The sequence below is a fragment of the Phoxinus phoxinus genome (assembly GCF_949152265.1).
Source record: "Phoxinus phoxinus genome assembly, chromosome: 14".
In the NCBI taxonomy this organism is placed as follows: Eukaryota; Metazoa; Chordata; class Actinopteri; order Cypriniformes; family Leuciscidae; genus Phoxinus; species Phoxinus phoxinus.
In genome coordinates, this window is record NC_136889.1 from 4,330,823 (window position 1) to 4,351,791 (window position 20,969).

General features: G+C 36.9%; 1 protein-coding gene and 1 long non-coding RNA gene across 4 annotated transcripts; one reads left to right on the top strand and one right to left on the bottom strand.

Annotated features, from left to right (window-relative positions):
• Nucleotides 1–1,793: 1,793 nt before the first annotated feature.
• Nucleotides 1,794–5,063, bottom strand: marcksl1a (MARCKS-like 1a). The gene is made up of 2 exons (XM_079634601.1): nucleotides 4,777–5,063; nucleotides 1,794–3,298 (listed from the first exon to the last, which is right to left on the bottom strand). Exons 1-2 carry the CDS (start codon nucleotides 4,846–4,848, stop codon nucleotides 2,711–2,713), a joined length of 660 nt encoding a protein of 219 aa, XP_079490727.1. The 5' UTR covers nucleotides 4,849–5,063; the 3' UTR covers nucleotides 1,794–2,710.
• Nucleotides 3,196–20,371, top strand: LOC307010163. Of its 3 annotated transcripts, none has more exons than XR_013800159.1 (6): nucleotides 3,196–3,321; nucleotides 6,023–6,098; nucleotides 7,647–7,763; nucleotides 12,884–13,001; nucleotides 19,545–19,921; nucleotides 20,177–20,371. It is a non-coding gene; the product is annotated as an uncharacterized lncRNA (long non-coding RNA). The 3 variants fall into 3 exon arrangements; XR_013800160.1 differs by having other exon boundaries at nucleotides 19,816–19,921; XR_013800161.1 differs by having other exon boundaries at nucleotides 3,307–4,068.
• The last annotated feature ends 598 nt before the right edge of the window (nucleotides 20,372–20,969 follow it).

The following is a 20,969-nucleotide window of genomic DNA, read 5'->3' on the forward strand; positions in this document are numbered from 1 at the left end:
TTTTATACTCTCTATTTCAGAGTACTCGCATTTTAATTATGTATTGGTATATAAAGACAGTTTAAACAAATTTGAATAAAAGTTTTTTTTAGACAGTTCTGACCTACCCTACCTTTAAGTGGGACAAACTTCCACTTAAAGGTACAATATGCAATATTTTCTGCCGCTAGATTGCGCTACATTCCAAACAACAACTACGGCATAGCTTGATGACGATGTGAAGGAGTGTGGAATGATGGGAACTGTTGTTTTTAACTCCACCGTGGATGTGGGAATCGAAAAATCATGTTCATGGATGAGGTAAAGTTCTATTTTTATAAATGTTGCGTTTAATGACATGCTTTTATTTCATTAAAATGAATTCACCGCAAGAAAAGTAAGGTTTAATACTAATAGGTTATCATGTTACTGTATTTGTCGAATTCATAGTTGTGATAACGCTGTGCAGTTTTACGTGTTAAACAATTGTTGTAAAAGTACATTCGAACATACCCACATTATTTGCCAAAAGACGGATTAATCTTTATGTGTAATACATGCTATATTTATTTACATGGCCATAAACACCAGACGTGATAAACAACGTCAATAAACTAAACACAAGCCTAAAGCAATAATACTTTCCTTACACAAACATAACTATTACCGAATGCTACATTTGGAATATATAACATTGACCCGTACGTTTATGGTACTTGTCTTTGTCGACAGAACCAGCTGCAATCGGTAAAGAATAATTGTGTTCCATAACGACTGCGCGAAACATGCTAACGTTTGTTACTTGATAGACGCTACAACTACAAGTTCCGCATTTGTCCAGGACTCCACGCAGTGCGAGCGGAGACCGAGGGTAACGCGGATATGACGCATTGACTGGCGACTCCAGCTCACCCCCCCGCTCACACGCCCCGTTTCCTTGGTTAAAATCGCAATTTTCTCACGATTTAAAAATAGTTGGAAACATTTGGGATATAGTAAGTAATCAACTTAACAAAATATTTAACACTGGCCTTGTGATTTTGGGATATTTTAATGCACAAATATTACATATTGTACCTTTAATTACCAGGAATATCAAAATTAAATTAATTTTAACAGTTATTACGGAAAAAAACCTCATTAAGTTATTAACTTGTACACCTTCTAGAACTTTCAGCATCTGAATTTTTTGGGTGTGTGTGTGTTTATTTGACTTACCCGAGCAGCTAATTGATAAAGAGAAGAAATCCTGATGGAATGAGCCATGGGAAAATGCAATCTTGATCAAAACACTGATGAAAGCTTGTAAAAGATGCTATCATCATTTAGAGTAAATTCTAACATTCTCGTGTCATTCCAAACTTGTATGACTTGCGTTCTTCTGTGGAACTCAAGAGCCATTGATATTCTGAAGATATTCTGACTTGGACAGAAAAAAACAGACCTTATACACACACAAAAAAAAAGTTGCAATTTGGATGTTTAAGTAATTTAAACTTAAATTACATTAAACAGCTTAAAAAATGAGTTAATTTTGTATAACTTATTAAAAAAGTTCAAAATTGCTTGACTTATTTTAATGTTAAAGCAATGTAAAAACATGTTGTCATAACTCATTGATAATTTTTTTAATATGGATATTTTTGTTCCACAGACGTATAAATGCATACAATGTGAGGGAAATCATTTAATTTGCCCAAAAATGGGTAAATTATACCTTTAATAATATTGAAGGCATGTAATAATTTGACATTTCTGTGTGAATTAACGTTCTTAACTCCGTAACATACTTTTTTTATTTTATTTTTTATCTTAAAGATCTTCGAATGTCAGCTAAATGTGCATCACAATTCTTTGTTCAATTCCAAACATGTTCTTTGTGATAATGAAGGTGTTTGATATTGTTTTTGATATAAAAAAAAAATCATTTCAGAAAAACAAACAAACACAAGGGGGTCAAACATTTATTTGGCCTAATCGTACAACATCTTATTAACACTTGGAAATGTTAGCAAAATAAAGAGTCAGAAAATGTATGTACAGAGACTTAACAGAACAAAAATATATATTTGATAAAAGCAGTGGTTTAATTCCCCTTTGTCGTAAACTTTGAAATGTGTAGCTAGATCTGATTAAAACTGTAAAACATCATTAAAAACAGACTAAGACTAAAGCCTATATTCACTCGCCCAGATCTTCTGACACCCTACAGTTTTCAGGGCTAAAAATTGGAATGTAGAGCTATTTAAACACTTTTTAAAAAGTTTTTTATTTTTTTTATTTTTTTTACATTGTCCTTTAACCAACTCCTAGAGGACAATTTGTCATTTCACTCATCAGCCCTGAAAAATCAAGGATCGGATGAAGTTTAAAAGAGAAAAATGACTGAAAAGTTTGTGAACAGGGGAGCCACACTCTTCCATCCGCTGCTTTTCCTCTGAGGCGGAAAATCCATCAGTCATCAATCCATACACAGAGCATTACAGGCCCATTCCCAACAACGCTCTTGACGTGGACTGACACGGGTCAGGAACACACCACTGAATAGTGACCGTTATCAGCAAAGGTGGTAAAAGAACTTGGATTCTCTGTAGTATTGCTGTAACTGTAAGATTGTGGCTCAAGTCTCATATATTTATATATATTTATATATATATTTATATATTTCAATCTCAAAAAGAAAAAAAAAAGGATAAAGATAAACAGTCTAGGTTGCCACAGAGAAGTGAGGTCACTCTGTAGCCGGCTCCGGGTCCGAGGTTGTGGTGGGCGTGGTCTCTTCAGCAGGGGCGGGGCTCTCGTCAGATTTTGTAGTCTCCTCTGTGGGCGCGGCTTCTGTTTCCTGGGCGGGCTCTTCTGCTTTAGGCTCCTCCTCTGCTTTAGGCCCCGCCTCTGGCTCCACCTCCGCCTCAGGTGCCGTTGTCTCATTGGTCACCTCCTCCGCTGGCTCCTCCTCTTTGGTCTCCGTAGCAGCCTGGCCGTTCTCCTCGGGCTTGTCTTCGGTTGTGGGCGTGGCCACGGTCGCGGTCTCTGCTGCCTCCTCGCTCCCCTTTTTGTTCTTCTTCAGGTTAATGCCTTTGAATTTGAAGGAGTTCTTCAGTGAGAATTTCTTCTTCTTCTTGGTTTCCTTTGCAGCTTCCCCGTCGGATTTGGTGGCGTCTCCCTCGGTAGCAGGCGCGGCTTCAATGCCGTCTCCCGCCTCCGTTTTTTCGACCTCCTCCTCCTTGGAAACCTCCGCGGTTCCGTTTCCATCTGCGGCCACGGCTTCTCCATCTGGCTTGGTGGAAACGTCGCCGTTGGTTTTCACATGGCCATTTTCCTGGAGAGATAAGCAGAAACAGGGTAGATGAGCCAAATGCATCTTGGCACACACACACAGAGACAGAAAAAAGCAAAGGGGTTATGCTGGCAAATGCTTGTGTTTATAGTTATAGTGGATATGACCTGCATGCTTTATAGTAGCCTATAGTTTATAGCACAATATTTTTCAAGCTGTAGTGATACCACTCATTTTTATTTTGATCCAATACCAAGTACTTTCAAGGCATAGCCTAGTGTGTGTGTGTGTATATATTTGGTCATATATATATATATATATATAATATATATATATATGCTGCTATTGTTATTCATAAATAATAATACAACATCTAGTTTAAAATTACTTAAATATAGAATTCAACCTCGCAATACAACAATATCAGAAAAATTGAGATTTCAAGTCTGCCCATCACAAACCCCTGAAATACCTTATATAGATATTAATTACAGCATGTTAGTGAATTTCCTATAACATACTGTTTTTCAGGCAGATAAGAATATAAGGACTGCTGCATATCATTACATTAAAAACCGAAGCAACACCCAGTTTAACCCAAAAGCAGAAGTACGTCGTGTAATTACACCCTACGTGCACTAGGGGCAGTGTTGGTCCACTAAATATCATCCACAGCTCAGAAAACCAGCCACTGCCAGACAGAACAAAGAAAAGGGAGACAGCAACCTAAGATGGCATTTAAAACAATATCTGGCTCTAAAACACCTTATTTTTTCTTACATTTACTGGAAATCGGACAACTAGCCATTCAGGTGATGTATGAACCGAGCACTGAGATATGGTCACTATCTCATTTCAAGTATTGAAGTCTTTAAATCACATGCATAAAGATGCATGTGAAATAATACATTTAGTTATTTAATAAAGAGAAGAGCTCTATCATTACATTTGGAGGGGGTAGGGTGCATATATGCATTAAGGGGGATGGGTAGAATGAGTATTAATGAAGTACCAGAGGAATGGTCCATGCATTCACACACACACACACACACATGCATTGCATTGTTTGCAGATCAGCAGAAGCGCTCTGCATCATTTGCATGCAGCTCTGCAACCTTTTGTTCTCAATTCGGGTTACTGCCAGTTTCAGCGCCAGCACACGACCACAGAGTCTGCCTGATAACTTACTAAATAAACTAAAATATGGGCTCAGAAAACACAATCCTTAAAAACAAATCAAAGAGAGAGAGCGTTTAAATACAGATTTTCTACCCTAAACTCACACAATTACAAAAGCCATCTACACAAAATCTTCTTTTTGAACTGAGATGATAGCTTATTGTTGCCATAGCCAATTGGATTATCAAAAAAAGTACCACAAATTCCAATATTAATTTGTTAAAAACGAATTGTTAGATAAATGGGATGAATAAAAGGGGGGAGATCGTTGATAAGATGCCATTCAAATGTATCAGAAAGCTGGTAGTTCAGTCATAAAAGTGCTTGGAATAGATCCTCACCTGACCATTGGCTTTATCAGCCACGGCTTTTCCGTCCACTGTAGCTTCACCTTTAGTCAACTGAGCACCCATCCTCCTTTGTGTCTTCTTCAAAGAGATAAAAATGAAAATAGAGGCTGAAAAAAACCAGAGGGTCCTTAAATTCAAACCCACACAGTAGAGACGGCGAGCGAGCGCTTAGATTCCTGGTGTGTGTGTTTTAAACTGCTGTGCTCAGCAGACAGAAATGCAGGCTGGTTTCTGGTAGTAAATCCACACGGCTCTGCGGGGAGAGCAAACTAAGAGTTTCACAGCTACAAGTGTGAGTATTTGTCTGTGTGACTCCACCCAGAAGCTACGCTGCCCAATCTGCACCAGAGGGCTGGAGCTTCATCTGCCCCATTCAAACACACTCCTGCTGTAGATTACTGGAGCTTCAGCGTTACTCCACTGGATGGATGCACCACTGTTATTAGCATTTTATGATTATTTGAACAGCATACATACAGCATTCGCATATGTCTAAAAGATAATGAGATATAAAACACACTTTAAAAAATGTAAATTCACAGTATTACATTTACATTTTTTACATTTATTCATTTAGCAGACGCTTTTATCCAAAGCGACTTACAAATGAGAACAATAGAAGCAATTAAACTAGCAGTTGGACAACAGTATGTAAGTGAACATATTAAAAAAATATTAAATTAAGCGAACATAAGAATGTATTTTAAATAGGGCTGTCAAAAGATTAATCGTGATTAATCACATCCAAAATAAAAGTTTCCATAATATATGTGTGTGTACGGTGTATAATTATATAAAAACACACACAATCATGTATATATTTAAGATTTTTTTAATATTTATATATAAAATATTTATATATAATATAAATTATATAAATGTATATACAGTATATAAATGCAATTATTCCTTAAATATACATGAATGTGTGTGTATTTATACATAATAATTCTACACAGTATACACACATATATTATGTAAACACAAACTTTTATTTTGGATGTGATTAATCACGATTAATCTTTTGACAGCCCTAGTTTTAAATGATTTGATTACTTGTCATTTGTCATGCTGTATTAACTTACATGAAAAATAGGCAATTTATTAATATTCCAGATGTTTCTTCATCTATTCATTTAAGTTTATTAAACTAAATATGATTTCTTGGTCATTTTGTTTTAATTGTTAATGAATTTATCAGTTTTTCCTCTCTTCAATATTATTTTTCATCCTATAGAAAAGCCAGTCCTGTGATGACATCGTCGTAAAGGAAGTGACATCATTTTGGAGGGAAAACAACAGCACCAACATCAGTGAGTATTAGGAATGGATTCTGTGATGTTCTCTTAGTTAGTTGGTTTGCAAAAACATGCCATCCTGTAAAATGAAAGTACATTTAGTTTGATAAGATCAGCATTTCAAACGATAGTTGATCTCTCAATCCCTCACACTGAGCAATGGCTAATGTTAGCACTTCCGTTCTGTTTCTTTTCTTGCCGTTGTGTAAATAATCAAGATGTAACTAGTTTGACCAGGGCATATTTTTGAATGTCTACTCTATACTTTTATAGAAAATCTTTGTTAAAGCATATCAGGAGTAAGCCATTTTTATTTTAAATACATTTTTACGGTTAATTCATTCACACCTCCACCGGGTTATGGCCCATATTTGTGTGATATTATTATGACCTCACACGTGTGATTTGAGAAACCCTTTCCAGTGAACATTATAGATAAGTGCATGGCAGCTTTTGTGTTTACTCCTGCAGTTGTGTAGCAACAGACACAAATACATGGACATCAGATGTTTTATTGATGCTCAGCAAACCAGATTACTTTTGAGAAGCATTTTTCCGACAAAATGAGCGAAGCCTAGAACCCACAAAAACATTTTGCATTTGAAGCATATGTAAATAGGAATAAAACAGTAAACCGCCACTACTGTGTCATATTTGATATGCAAAGACCTCTAAATTATCAACATGATCTAAACATGAAAAACCTGTTGTACACAATCATGCCTTCTGTGTCTGATTGATACTTGATACTTTTTTAACAAGGAAAAAGCCTTTTTGTGTAATTCTAGAAATGTCCACCTTCAGGTCATGGTTTATGTGTCTTTTTGCTGTGAAATTTTGAATGAAATAAATGTAAGAATAACTTTTATGTTATCAGAATTGCCAATATGCTTACACATACAAGGAATTTGATTAAAAATAAATATGAAAAAAAATACACAATTTAGACAATAGACAATATACAATATATTAGTAATATTTCAATATATTACTAACATTTCAAGGTGAACATTTACTTTACTTGATTATCCAAACATTTTTTTTTTTTTACATATAATGTTAAAATGTATCAAATATGATCCATCCGGCTTTTAAAGAACGATTATTCGTTCATTTCTCAATCATCATTGTATTACATTTTATGTTTTGCCCCCCAAAATAAAAACTACAGAGATTTGATAATAAAACTAAACATTTAAATATTGTCTTAATACGATATTGAAATAGGAGATATGGAAACTGATATTTATATGCATTTTATATAGTCTGCTAAATTGTTATAAAGATCTCATTGCAAGCAATCAGAATTTCATCTTACTTTCGGCCATATAAATATCAGACACTGCACCAAATTGCATATTTTTGCTCAATTTGGGCCTCCTGAAGTGTGAGATCCATATTCTCACTATATCATACTATATGCGCCATAAATGCTGGATGTATCAAATATGACACCTAACAAAAAACATTGTACTTTTACTGTAAATGCATTATTTTTTGCATACACTTTTTTGTCTGAGGGAAACAAAATAATTTTCTGTGCTAATTGATATTGTGGCACAGATGCTGTGGATCCCGTCAGTCTGAAGCCGGAGCAGAAGTGCTGGAATGCCACATGGTTCTGATGCCCCGCCCACTGCAGTGATGATGACACTCAGCGCCCCTGACCCCCCGCCTCCGGTATGTGTGGAATGTGTTCGCCACCCAAAGGTCCCTGCTGTCATTCAGCACAACACCGTCTGCACGCAGGGAAATGAGCCCCCGGGGCTGCTGGGTAATTCACCCCCGCGGCCTGCTGGGTCGACAGGGAAACTGAGGGGGTGGAGGGGGAACAAAATCCTCAAGAAAGAGCAGCATGTCCCTGAAAATTACATGGAAATTTTGTAGAAAAAAGACATGAACTTACACGGAACATAAACACAACGACATTTAAGTGTTGAGAAATTTGATCCATACAGTCGCCGTGAGACAATAAAGAGGAAGTGGGAAAGATACACTACTGTTCAAAAGTTTGTGACAGTAGTGATTGATTTATTTTCGTTTTTGGCTGAACTAATACGGTTTTGTAACTAAATCTATACTTTAATTTTAGACCTGGCAAATGTAGACATATTCTTCCCACTCAAACATGACTACAAGAAGCTGTGTGTGTGTGTTTGGGGGGGACTTTTCTTAAGAAAAGAGTTGGAATTAGAATGGGGGGGGGGGGGGGGGCAGACACTTTAGAGAGAAATGTAATGTGTGTCAACAAAGATGGCAATATCCGAAATCCTTGTCCTTCTTGGAAAGCCGCTTATAAATCATATTAGATGGTGTTTTTTGAAAATGTATAAATGCAGAAAGTTTTCTGCGATGGATAGGTTTAGTGGCTAGAAGAGACCGTTTGTATAGTATAAAAAACATGTCTATCCACACTATTCCTGCGCCCCATGACGCTTTGCGCGAATTATGGGTGTAACTTCCGTTAAGCTGTAAACAATCAGTGAAGAGGCTCGCTCTATGAACGCAATTTAAGAAAGTGTCACCATAAAATGACGTTATCTACTCAACATTCAAACATCGAACATTAAAAGGACATTTAAAAGTGTAAAAGTATCAACAAGGTACTTTCAACTGACCAAATAACCCCAAAAGCGCGAGTCTTTGGTTAAATATCACTGTAATATCTGTAACTTATGTTGCCTTAATCAAAAATGTTCATTAACTTCAGCATTACGTGTTACTATTTCAAAATGATTTCCGTCATTATGACAGATTATAAATTGTATTTACCTGTGAAAACAAACCTGGACAGAGATTTGATGAGAATAACGAGAGAGATTATTCATGCATTCCAGTGAATTATTAATGGAGTATATCGTAAATTAAATTCGGGAAACAGACCATAAATGCGCAGTATATGTTGTCCTTTTTCCTACTTTTACAGCGGATAGCAAAGGGAAAAAAGAAAATGATCACGAGGAAAAGAAAGCAGCGACTGAAGAGAGCTCTTACCGTATATATTCTTGTTATAACATGTCACGTTAAAATACCAAGTGTATGTTATTCTCATGTTGTCGGAAAATAAACCATGAAGGGAAATTGACAGCTCATCCAGTCAAACTAACAGATAAGCTCTATTTGTTTGGCAAACTTATGATTTGAAATGATTAGTTTCAGCCTTTTTGAATGGAAGTTCCCCAAACCGGAAGTGCCACCCATAATTCAAAACGCAGTTAGATCGTCAGGAATAAGGTGGATAGAAAGTCCTCATATAACATGGAAACCTAGTGTGTGAGCGTGCGTGTGTGTGTGTGTGTGTGTGTGAGAGAGTGAGAGAGAGAGAAACAGCTGTAGTATAGATGTGTGTGTGAGCTGTAGTGTTAGTGGGTCAGTGTGCCAGCTGCAGTCTAATCATCTACATCTACTCTCTATCACAAACACTTAACTCAAATTCTTTAAGTAATATGCAAAGGGTTCCAAAAATTCTGAGGCAAATATCAAAATATTTTCAGCACATTTTGACATATATATATATATACAGTATGTATATCAGAGGTTTTATGCCTATATGCGCGGCGTGATGGCCAATCTTCTCTGATTGCACATTTCATAAGAGCAGTGTGTGAAGGTTCAGTTAGCAGAGCAATAGCACATCTGTACAGCTGTACTCTGCAATCCACACAACACAGCAAGAGACATATCATCAGAGTTGTCTCGCTGGCACATCTGTGACCAGGACAGCAAGTCTCTGTGGTGTATCGAGAGCTCTGGTATCAGGGTTATGTCGGCATACCACCATCCAACAGGAGTAACTGTCGACGCAAGAGGAATCTGAAAGGGATGTCCAGGGACTAACCCGGATTGTGTCCAAAAAACATCCATAAAACCACAGCTGCCCGACTCCCAGTCCCAGCAGAATTAAATGGGCACATCGACTCCAACTGTTCATCAGGAGCTCCACCGAGGTAATATTCACGGTCGGGCTGCTATAGCCAATCCTTTGGTCACTCGTGCCAATGCAAATCTTGGGTTGTGGTCAATGTGAAACATGTAATGTTCTCTAAAGAGTCCACCTTCACTGTCTTTCCACATCCATGTGAGTTACGTGTGGAGGACCCCCTTAGAAGCTCAACACCCAGAATGAAGCACGGGTGGATCAGTGATGAAATAATGAAATAATATGGCAACTAGGGAATCGTTCTGGAGGACCATGTGCATCTAATGGTTCAAACATACTCTGAAGAAGACCATGTATCACCAATACATACAGCAAGACTTGTGACAGAATGGTTTGATGAACATGAAACATCTCCCATAGCTTGTACAGTCACCAGATCTGAAAAGTTTTGTGCCACACATTGGAGTGTGAAGGAGCGAGTCAGAAAACACACATCGTGACCTGGACACTGTTCTGGAGAGGAATGGCTCAAAATCCCTCTGGCCTTGTCCACACTAAAGCCTTGTATCTGCCATTCCCAAGATTAATTGATGCTGCAAAAGTGTATTAGATTGTGTGTGTGTGTGTGTGTGTGTGTGTGTGTGTGTGGTGTGTGTGTGTGTGTGTGTGTGTGTGTGTGTGTGTGTGTGTGTGTGTGTGTGTGTGTGTGTGTGTGTGTGTGTGTGTGTGTGTGTGTGTGTGTGTGTGTGTGTGTGTGTGTGTGTGTGTTTTAGCTTCAATGATACCAGCACCGGAGCTGCGTGAACTCAATCCCAGTGCTCATGTTCAGCATGATATGAGATGATCACTTATTTATTTGATTAATCACCTTGAGATCTGCACAATCCATTAAATATTGGGTGAAGTCACATATTTGGTTAAATATATAACGATTTTGAATGTTGATTTTCACACGTACATCATGTCTGAAGATGTTCTCTTACAGTTACGCCTACAGCAAAACTGAAAGTGTGTGTTTGTGTGAGTTTTGCAGACTGACAGCCGAAAGCGCAACTGCTTTACAGTCACACACACACACACACACCTCGGCCATAATCTCTCACTATCTCACTTCTCTCTGTCAATTTAAAGTACTTTAGGTTTGTGTAAACAAATAATAACAAGAAAAGGAAATATACAATATATTCTGACCGTCTGACTGATGTAAAGTTACCAATTATATATTTTTTTATGAGCCGTTTAAGAATGGTTTTAGATAATAGACCAGCATTCAGCATTCAAAACTGAAAAAAATGTGTGACCAGAATTTCTATATGTCCCAAAATTAGTAGCATCTTCCATTGGCTGGACAATCAGAGAGTCGTGTCCTCAAACACCCACTATTGAGCCAATGTTTCTGTGTCAGTCTGGTCAATTTTCAGGGTCAGTCTTTAAATGGATTATTTTTAGTTTTCTCTTTGTTTTAGATGAGATTCGTTTCTGCTTTACACTTCTGTTTTAAACCATTTGAAGTGTGTGTGTGTGTGTGTGTGTGTGTGTGTGAGAGAGAGAGTGCGTGCGTGCATGCGTGCTTGTTTATGTGATTTATGAGGACACAAATTTGTATAATGACATGCATATTACACTGGTATTACAACTTAAACATGGTTTTCATGAGTTTCTCATTTCATGAGTCCTCGTAATTCAAATAGCTTAAAAAACATTTAAAAAACAATGTTTTATAAAAAATGTAAAAATGCAGAATGTTTCCTTTTGATGGGTAGGTTTAGGGATGGGGCAGTGTAGGGGGATATAATATACTGTGTGTGTGTGTGTGTGTGTGTGTGTGTGTAGCAGTGCATGCAGTGTCTTTTGAATCCGTTATTGGGTTACTGCACTGTTGTTTTAGAGAGAGAGTCTATTTAGAAGCTTACAAACAATCTTTCTCTTAAACACACACACACACACTGTCAGAAAACCTCTGTCGAGAGGGAAGCGCTCGCTCTTTCCCAGACTTCTTCATCTCATTATCATTCTGTTCCAGTTTCACGTTTTCACTGATCTTCTGCTGCTGTCAGGTTGCCATAGCGCTGCGTTTCTGTTAGCGTGTACGGCGGCGTGACCCATTTTTCACCCCCCCATCATCCCTCGCCCTCAATAACCCCTCTTTCCCCTCCTCCATCACAGAAACCTCCACAGGCCTGCTTTCCTCATTCACCACTCAGACTCGCTTTACTTTTCACCAAACGTCTGAGATCTTACATTTGCTGCTTATTTAGTTCTTTAGTTGTTTTTTTTTTTTTTTTTTTTTTTGGTTAATGTTGATGTTGTTTGAGTAAAAATGATCTCTTAAATAGCTCTTTTGACAAAAAATGTAAACGAGTTTATCCCATTATTTCCATTGAGATTTTAAACATATAAACCTTTCAATACAGACCTACATGAGATTGTTAGGATCTCTGCGTTATTTCAACGTTTATTAGTTTGTTGTGTTTTTAATGTTTTAAATGTGAATTCAAGGTTCAGCAATTGAAAAAAAAGTCCCACAAGAGATAGACCACACTCATAATCATATGATTATTTTGCAATCAAATGTTCACTTAGGATCAATGACAATCGTTTTATTGCATCATCATCATTATATTTTGTTTGGTATACATCTTTGGAAAAATACAATAAGTTTACATCATATCTGGTCTTGTAAATCCATAATTTTCAGGTTTTCAAATGTTTTAATTACAATCAAAGTTTATAATTTCACCTCAAAGCTGGTTGGTTTGGTTCATGAAGTTTGGTTGAAGAATTCTTTCAATTGTTATGGAGAAAATGAATGGGACACATGAATAATGACTTTATTGGCTTGTGATTTTAGAAATCTTGAAGTATAATGCAGGAGTCGTATTAACCACTTTTGCCCATATTTTGTTTTGCTTCCTTTTAGGAGCTTGAAAGTCTCCATCCTTTGCAATTTCATGAGAAAGAGCAACCAGCACAATTATTAAAAATCCTAAGGATAAGACAGAAGATAGAAAGTCATACAGGTTTCGAATGGCATGATGGTGAGTAAATTACAGATTTTTTAAATATTGATGCAAATTAGGGTGAATTTTGATGTCATGTTGACTTTGTACTTAATAAGCTTGTACTTTTTTTTCCGCAATTGACTTTATAATTTGCAATTGCGAGGTTATATCATACCTCTGATAAAAAAAGTTAGAAAAGGTCAGAATTGTGTGATATAAACTTACAATTGTGACAAAAAAGTGTGTGTGTGTGTGCGTGTGTTTGCGTTTGCGTGTGCTTAATAATCTGATTATGATTTCATTTCATAAGACATTCACGCATATGAACCAAAATAAGAGCCGACATGATTTATAAATCAGGAGCGTAATCACAGGATTTACATGACTGGATTACACACACACACACACACACACACACACACACACACACACACACACACACACACACACACACACACACAGTATGACACATCTGGTGCTGTTTGTCTTTATGGCTGAAAAAGTTTCAAAGCAGGAAGTAAAAAGACTTGAGTTTTAACAGGGCAGCACATCCTCTTAAACACACACACACACACACACAGAGACAGACTCACACACACACACACACACACATATTGAGGATGTAGCAAAATAATACAAGACAGACTCGAAAACTAGAAGGACTGCATCTAACAACATTTACAACACACACACCCACACACACACCCACACACACACACACACAAACACACACACACACACACACACACACACACACACACACAAACACACACACAGAGTCAGTGTTAGCATCTGGCAGTGTTCAGTAAAGAGTTAATGCTGGGAAACCCAGAACTGTTAAACAGAGGTCAAGTCTGTTTACTCTTTTCTTGAAAATCTAGACATCCCTCGTATGTGTCCAGCTTTCAACATATCCTGCGTGAGTTAGTGCGCTCGAGTTAAGCTGTTAAAGCCACGTGAAGAATGTGAGCTTTAAGAGTTCAGTTATCTGAGCCATGAAATGCTGAATGTGATGCGACTGATAGTGGAGCAATACATGAACTCTTAACACAACCAAAATAAACTTGACCGAGGTTATTCAATCAGAGCTGCTTATTTAACCGTTACACACAGGTGATCTCTGAGAATGTGATAAGAGTCACTGATAGAGGAAAACACATGAAGATTGGGACGCTTTAAGTGCCCTTTATTTTTATGAATGTAGTGTAGTGTACTTCGAATCTTAAAAGTCTATTTTTAATATACTAATGAAATGTCTAAGTGCACATTATAATAGTCATATTAAAAGTTTTACTTTTAAGTACATTGTAAATTATTCTTTTAATAATCTTTTGTCATGTACACTTTTGATGCATTGATACTAAAGCACCTGTAAGGCACTTGATTATAATTTAAACAGTTTAAAACTGGAATTTAAACTTTAAACTTAAAATATATTTTAGTTTAGTTAGTGAACGTTTGTCATTCATTGAGAGCTTTTTTTTTTTGCTCCCTGGTCAATGCAGGGTTTTCATTTTATGGAAAAGAGGAAGTTTCCCCAAAAAATGTCATTTTGAAATGAACAGAAAGTAAAGTATGACTCATTTTTGGCTGAACTGTTCATTAAACCCTGTGTTATTAAGTGTTCTGCAAATCACTTTAGATACAAGCATTAGTTTTTAAAAAAAAGACAGATTGTTTTTAAAATTTGTTTTCAGTTAGTTATAATTTTATGCAAATCTGTGTCAAGAAGAGTCATAAGTTGCTCATTGAGCTGGCACACTGGGGCATTACAGTAACAGGCACTGGTGGGATTTCCCCATGAGCCCTGATTCCCAAACGTTAATGAAATGTGCGGTGAATCACGCTTCTGAATCAGCTTTACACGCAGACAGAAACTGATTCAGACTCAGAGATTCGCGGACGCTTTCCTCCAAGAAATATCTGTCAGCTTCGTTTCAATCCGTTTATCCTCCCATCCTTCCTCCAGGCCACAGGAAGTGGTTCCCCCAGCATGAGCGAGACACTGGCCTCTCATCCTACAGGAAACAGGAAGTGACCTCGCATGCCTGAGGGAGGATGACATATCCTCAGCGTTCAGCAATTCATTTCCATTCAAATTCCAGCTCATGAACTGGAAAGAAGCCAGTTCTTAAATTCGGCAGATAAGATCAGTTTATTTACATGTGAATGTGTGTGTATGTGATTTCTGGTCGCCTCAGGAATGTCTTATCACATTTTGTCGTTGAAGGAACAGACATGTTCAAACATGAATGTGAGATATCTGAATCACTGCAGACGTCTACACTGACATGCATCATTCCCAGACGCTCTTTATGGATGTTTTCACACAGTTTGATGGTTTGATCTGAGCTGTTTACTGCTGAACACATGATTCGGGAGGAGAAGACACTGATTTACTGTCTTGTTGAAGTATTATAGGACCCTCTCACAACTTTAGCTAACGTTCTCACAATGTTCTCTCGCATGAACACAATTCTTCCAGCAATCTTAATAGGACCTTCGTTTAAAGTTATCTGGTCTTTAATAATGTTATCAAAACATTAGCACAAAAACATTTATGGAATGTTTTTTTAAATGTTGCTACTTGTTTCAGAACGTTCGGAGAACATTCAAAAGTAACGTTCCTTATGTAGCTCCGCCCCCTTTCAGCGCTACGCTCGTTGTCTTTTGTCTTCCGGTCTGTATTTTCACAGCGATCTATTTATGAATGAACGGCTCGTTTTAAAATCTTCCCGGTCTACTGACATTTGTTAAGACATATGCTTTAAACATTACAATCCTCATGACAACTTTCGTTAACTTTACATTAAGTAAATCCACTTCAAAAGCTAATTACCCCTGGACAGTGTTGCCATAGAGATATACAGAGCGGCCGCAAAGACGGAAGTTCAAACACAATCTTCCAAAGATGGCTGCGCCCTTGTTTCTCTGGCACATAAGGTCTATAATGTTTTTTTAAGAATGATAAAACGGAATGTTCCCTTAACGTTCAAATAACCAAGAATAAACATTTAAGAAACAGGACATTTTGAACGTTCTGAGAACATTCAGAAATAATGTTGTCATAACGTAATGGGAACGTTAGCAAACCGTTTTTAGAAGAAAGAAATTGTCAGCTGGGTAGTAGTGGTAATGACTGACTGCTATTACACCAATTGTATATTTCAGCCAGTCACAATAAAGCCATAAGTCGAAGTGATTTTACAGTTAAAGGTTAAAGGTCGCTGTCGTAATCTTTCTGATTTATTTTTTTATTTAAATGGGCAGCAATGGCAGTATATAAGATGCCAATGATCTATAAATATTTGTCTATTATCAATATTCATCATGAACAAATCATTTGCCAGTGTAATTGCCAAAGTTTATTAGCTGAATGTTTTGTAGCAATGTGCTGCAATTATATTTAAGCACTAAGTTAAATTTTTACATATTTTTAAATGAAATGTAAATATTTAATTCCTTAAAAAAAAACTTTTAATATTTAGTACATTTAAGTACAGTACATTTTAAATATATCAACTTTAAATAAAAAATATCTATATATCTATAAAATATCTATAACAAATAAATATCACTTTACATGTGCTTTAGTATCAACACATAACAATTTAACAAAAGATTATTAAACAATATTGATTTAAAAAGTACTTTATTATTATAAAGTATATATATTATTCTCGCATTATTATAAAGTGCTCTTTTAAATATATATATATATATATATATATATATATATATATATATATATATATATTTGATTTACTTTGGGTGCATTTATCCACGATTATTAAATGTAATAAAATAACATTTTGGGTGATTTTTTTTTTTTTTGTGAAGAAAAAATGGTTTTCCGATTATTGATTAATATATGCAACCTTTTCCATCGTATTGCTGTTAATGGTTTTTATGAAATCAGTAAGGCACACAAATGCATTGGTAACACTTTACAATAAGGTTCATTAGTTAACATTAGTTAACTACATTAGTTAACATTAACAAATAATGAACTGCACTTATACAGCATTTATTCATCTTTGTTAATGTTAATTTCAACATTTACTAATACTTTATTAAAATCTTGTTAACATGAGTTAATGCACTGTGAACTAACATGAACTAACAATGAACAGCTTTATTCATATTAACTAACATTAACAAAGATTAATAAATACTGTAACAAATGTATCGCTCATTGTTAGTTCATGTTAGTTAATACATTAACTAATGTTTAATAAATGAACCTTATTGTAAAGTGTTACCAATGCATTAGGTTCCGTGATTAAAATGCCACTTCACGTCATGACCTATATCAGCCCTTAAAGGTTAGTTCACCCAAAAATGAAACTTCTATCAGTAATTACTCTCCCTCATGTTGAACCCCGTAAGACTTTCGTTCATCTTCGGAACTCAAATTAAGAATTTTTTTATTAAATCTGAGAGCAGTCTCACTCCTCCATAGGCTTCTATTTTAATTTAAACTTGCCGGCCCATAAAGTTAGTAAAGACATCGTTAAAATAGTCCAAGTGACTCAAAAGTGGCTCAACCTTTAGTTTATCAGCTGACGAGAATACTTTCTGTACGCAAAAAACGAACAAAAATAACGACTTTATTCAACTATTCATTTTCTGTGGGCCTCTGAGTGACTTCATGTAGTGTAACAGCGCAGCGCTTCTGGGTTGTACGTCAGAACGGAGGCTCACTATTGGCCGACGCTGGTCATGTGTGGTGCGTGTGATGCTGGCCAATAGTGCGGTGACCCACTTGTCCGTGCGACACTTCTGTCACGCTGCACTCCATTATATTCCTATGGGTGACGTCAAGCGACTTTGACGCGCTCGCAAAGAATTCCGGGAAGGCGGAATATGCATTTGAAAAAATGCCGCGTGTCAAAAAGCTGGCCGATGCCGATCTTTATGCAAATGAATTCCGTTGAACGCGACGCGGCTATCCAATAGAAGCACGCACATGGAGACGGGGGGGGAAGTCTCTCGCGGGTCCTTTGTTCTAGATTGGCCGCTGGCTCAAAACCACGCCCATAGCGGTAAACTAGAGGAACGCCCATCAACGTACACATGTGGGGAGGCGTCGCGACACCACGCAACATTCGTGTCGGACAATTGGATCAGTACCGTGAGCCTCCGTTCTGACGTACAATCCAGAAGCGCTGCACTGTTACATGAACTCACTCAGAGGCACACAGAAAATTCATAGTTGAATAAAGTCGTTATTTTTGGGGGGTTTTGCGCACAAAAAGGATTCTCGTCGCTTGATAAACTTAAGGTTGAGCCACTGTAGTCACGGCAAGTTTCAATTACAATAGAAGCCTATGGAGGAGTGAGACCGCTCTCAGATTTAATCAAAAATGTCTTAATTTGTGTTCCGAATATGAACAAAAGTCTTACGGGGTTGGAACAACACGAGGAAGAGTAATTGCTGACAGAATTTACATTTTTGGGTGAACTAACCCTTTAACCATGGTAAAACCATGGTGTTCAACGTGTCGTGACTGACCCTCAGGAGAGATCAGAGGATGCTGTTTAAACAGAACCAAACTAGGTCCAGGAAATGGCCACACACACACACACACACACACTGTAAATGAGTGTGTGGTCTTATAAGAGCAGAAGGGAAACGTGCTGGTGTGTGACGCAGGTGGCGGTGGGTGTTTGAGGTGTTTCAGTCTTGAGGTGGGGTGATGATGACAGAGATGTGGCGGCTTTTATTAGGTTGAGAGTCATTCAGGAAATTATGTCGTGAAATCTGACTGGTCTGAAAATCACGTGAATGTCACCATGACATCAAACTTCACCCAATTCTGCGCTTATTGTGAACGATTCATCATCCCAAAGGAAAAACTCTTGGTTTTCATAATCTTTCATAGTGATATAATAACTTGTTGCACCTCTGAAAAGGTCACGTTCAATAGCCAGATAGCTAGTTTGGCATTGTTTTAATGTTACAGCAATAACAGAGAATTTTAACTAAATATATAATTGCAATTTAGTTACAGCAACAACAAAAAAGAAAAAAGAAAAAAAGAAGCATTAGTGTGCAACCATAAAAAACATATAGTGCCTCTCACGCCTCATTACTATATTTTTGTGATGATTCAAACTTGAGTTGTGTGTGGATGTGTATATATATATATGTATATATATGTATATATGTACACATATTTATATGTGTGCGTGTGTGTGTGTGTGTGTGTGTGTATGTATATATATATACTATACTATAGATCAAATTAAAATAGTTTTCTTTAATTGAAATGAAATTTAGATCAAATAAAATATGAATGTTATGTGAAAATGTTGGCTTGGCATAACTAACTGAAATAAAATAAGTTGAAGTACTAAAAGTACTCAAACTACAACTGAAAAAAATAAATAAATTAAAGCTAAATATAAATATTGAAAAACTAAAACTATTGAAAATGACAAAAGCATACGTCACTTAAATTTAAACTGAAATGAAAACTGAAAATATACAAATAAAGCTAATTAAAAATATTAATCAATACTATAATAATAATATATAAATAGCACTGCTATAACATGTTAATTCTTCTTTTTCAGATATAGCCTAAAACCACAAAAGGAAACAATACATCTCATCCCACACCTTTCATTTCACGGATCGTTTTATTCTGAAAAACGTCACATTAAGGAAGTGAAGTTATTTCTGAATGCGGTTTCATGTTGCTCAAACAAACAGATGTTTTGATAGTGCCATGGGGACACACTGTTTACACTTCAGGGGAATCAACCTGCTAAATATTCCTCTTTGCATATTTTAAGCCGGGTTAGATAATGAATGTATTTTATCGCAGCTTTAATGTTTCTGCAGGAAACTGAAGCCACATTGAGCAGATCTCCAGGATTCAGTGTTTTATCTGATGGTGACACCAGTATCAGAGCTGCGACACCACACAAACCTCAAGAAGAGGTCAAAGGTTAGATATTTCACAATCATTACAAAGGATATAAACTCAGTCATTTTGTTGATGCTACATTGTTTGTACCGGTACTGTTTTTTTTTTTTACCTCACACTAACACGGGCAGCCTAGTTTCTCCCTGTGGTCTCTTGATCTCTCATTCTTTCTCTGTCTATCTCCTTTGTTCATTCCACACATGCCAGTGTAAATGACAGACGTGGATAAGAGATGTGTGTGTGTGTGTGTGTGTGTTTTTGCTCATCCTCCTTAAGATGAAAGATCAGGGTCATCATTCCCAGACCCGCAGGAGCCTCACCGACCACATACAAACCTCAGGTGTTTGACCGTCACAGTTCGGCTCAAGTCAAGTCACCTTCATTAATATAGCGCTTTTAACAATATGGACTGTTTCAAAGCAGCTTTACAGTGATGATAGGAAATGAAAGTAACAGAGATTGTTTTGGCTTTAAAGGAACACTCCGACTTTTTGGGACTTTATCCTATTCAACTTATCCCCCAGAGTTAGATAAATCCATACATACCTTTTTCATCTCCGTGCGTGCTATGAGTCTGTTTGACGCACCCACCGCTAGCCTAGCTTAGCACAAAGACTGGATGTAAATGGTTGCAGCTAGCATACTAATCCAAATAAGTGACAAAATAACGCAAACATTTTCCTATTTACATGTTGTGATTTGTATAGTCACAGAGTGTGCAAAAAACAAAGTCAAATGAGACACATACATATTTTAACCGTATAAATACTGGGAACTATATTCTCTGAAGGCGAAGCACTGCTGCTTGGGCGGAGTGATAACCGCAGCACCTGAGACGCGCCGTGGTGAGGAGCAGAGAGTTCGTTCAGAGTGCGTCTCAGGTGCGCTGCGGTTATCACTCCGCCCTATATTCAGGGAATATAGTTCCCAGTATTTATACGGTTAAAATATGTCTGTGTTTCATGTGACTTTGTTTTTTGCACACTCTGTGACTATATAAATCACAACATGTAAATAGGAAAATGTTTGCGTTATTTTGTCACTTATTTGGATTAGTATGCTATCTGGA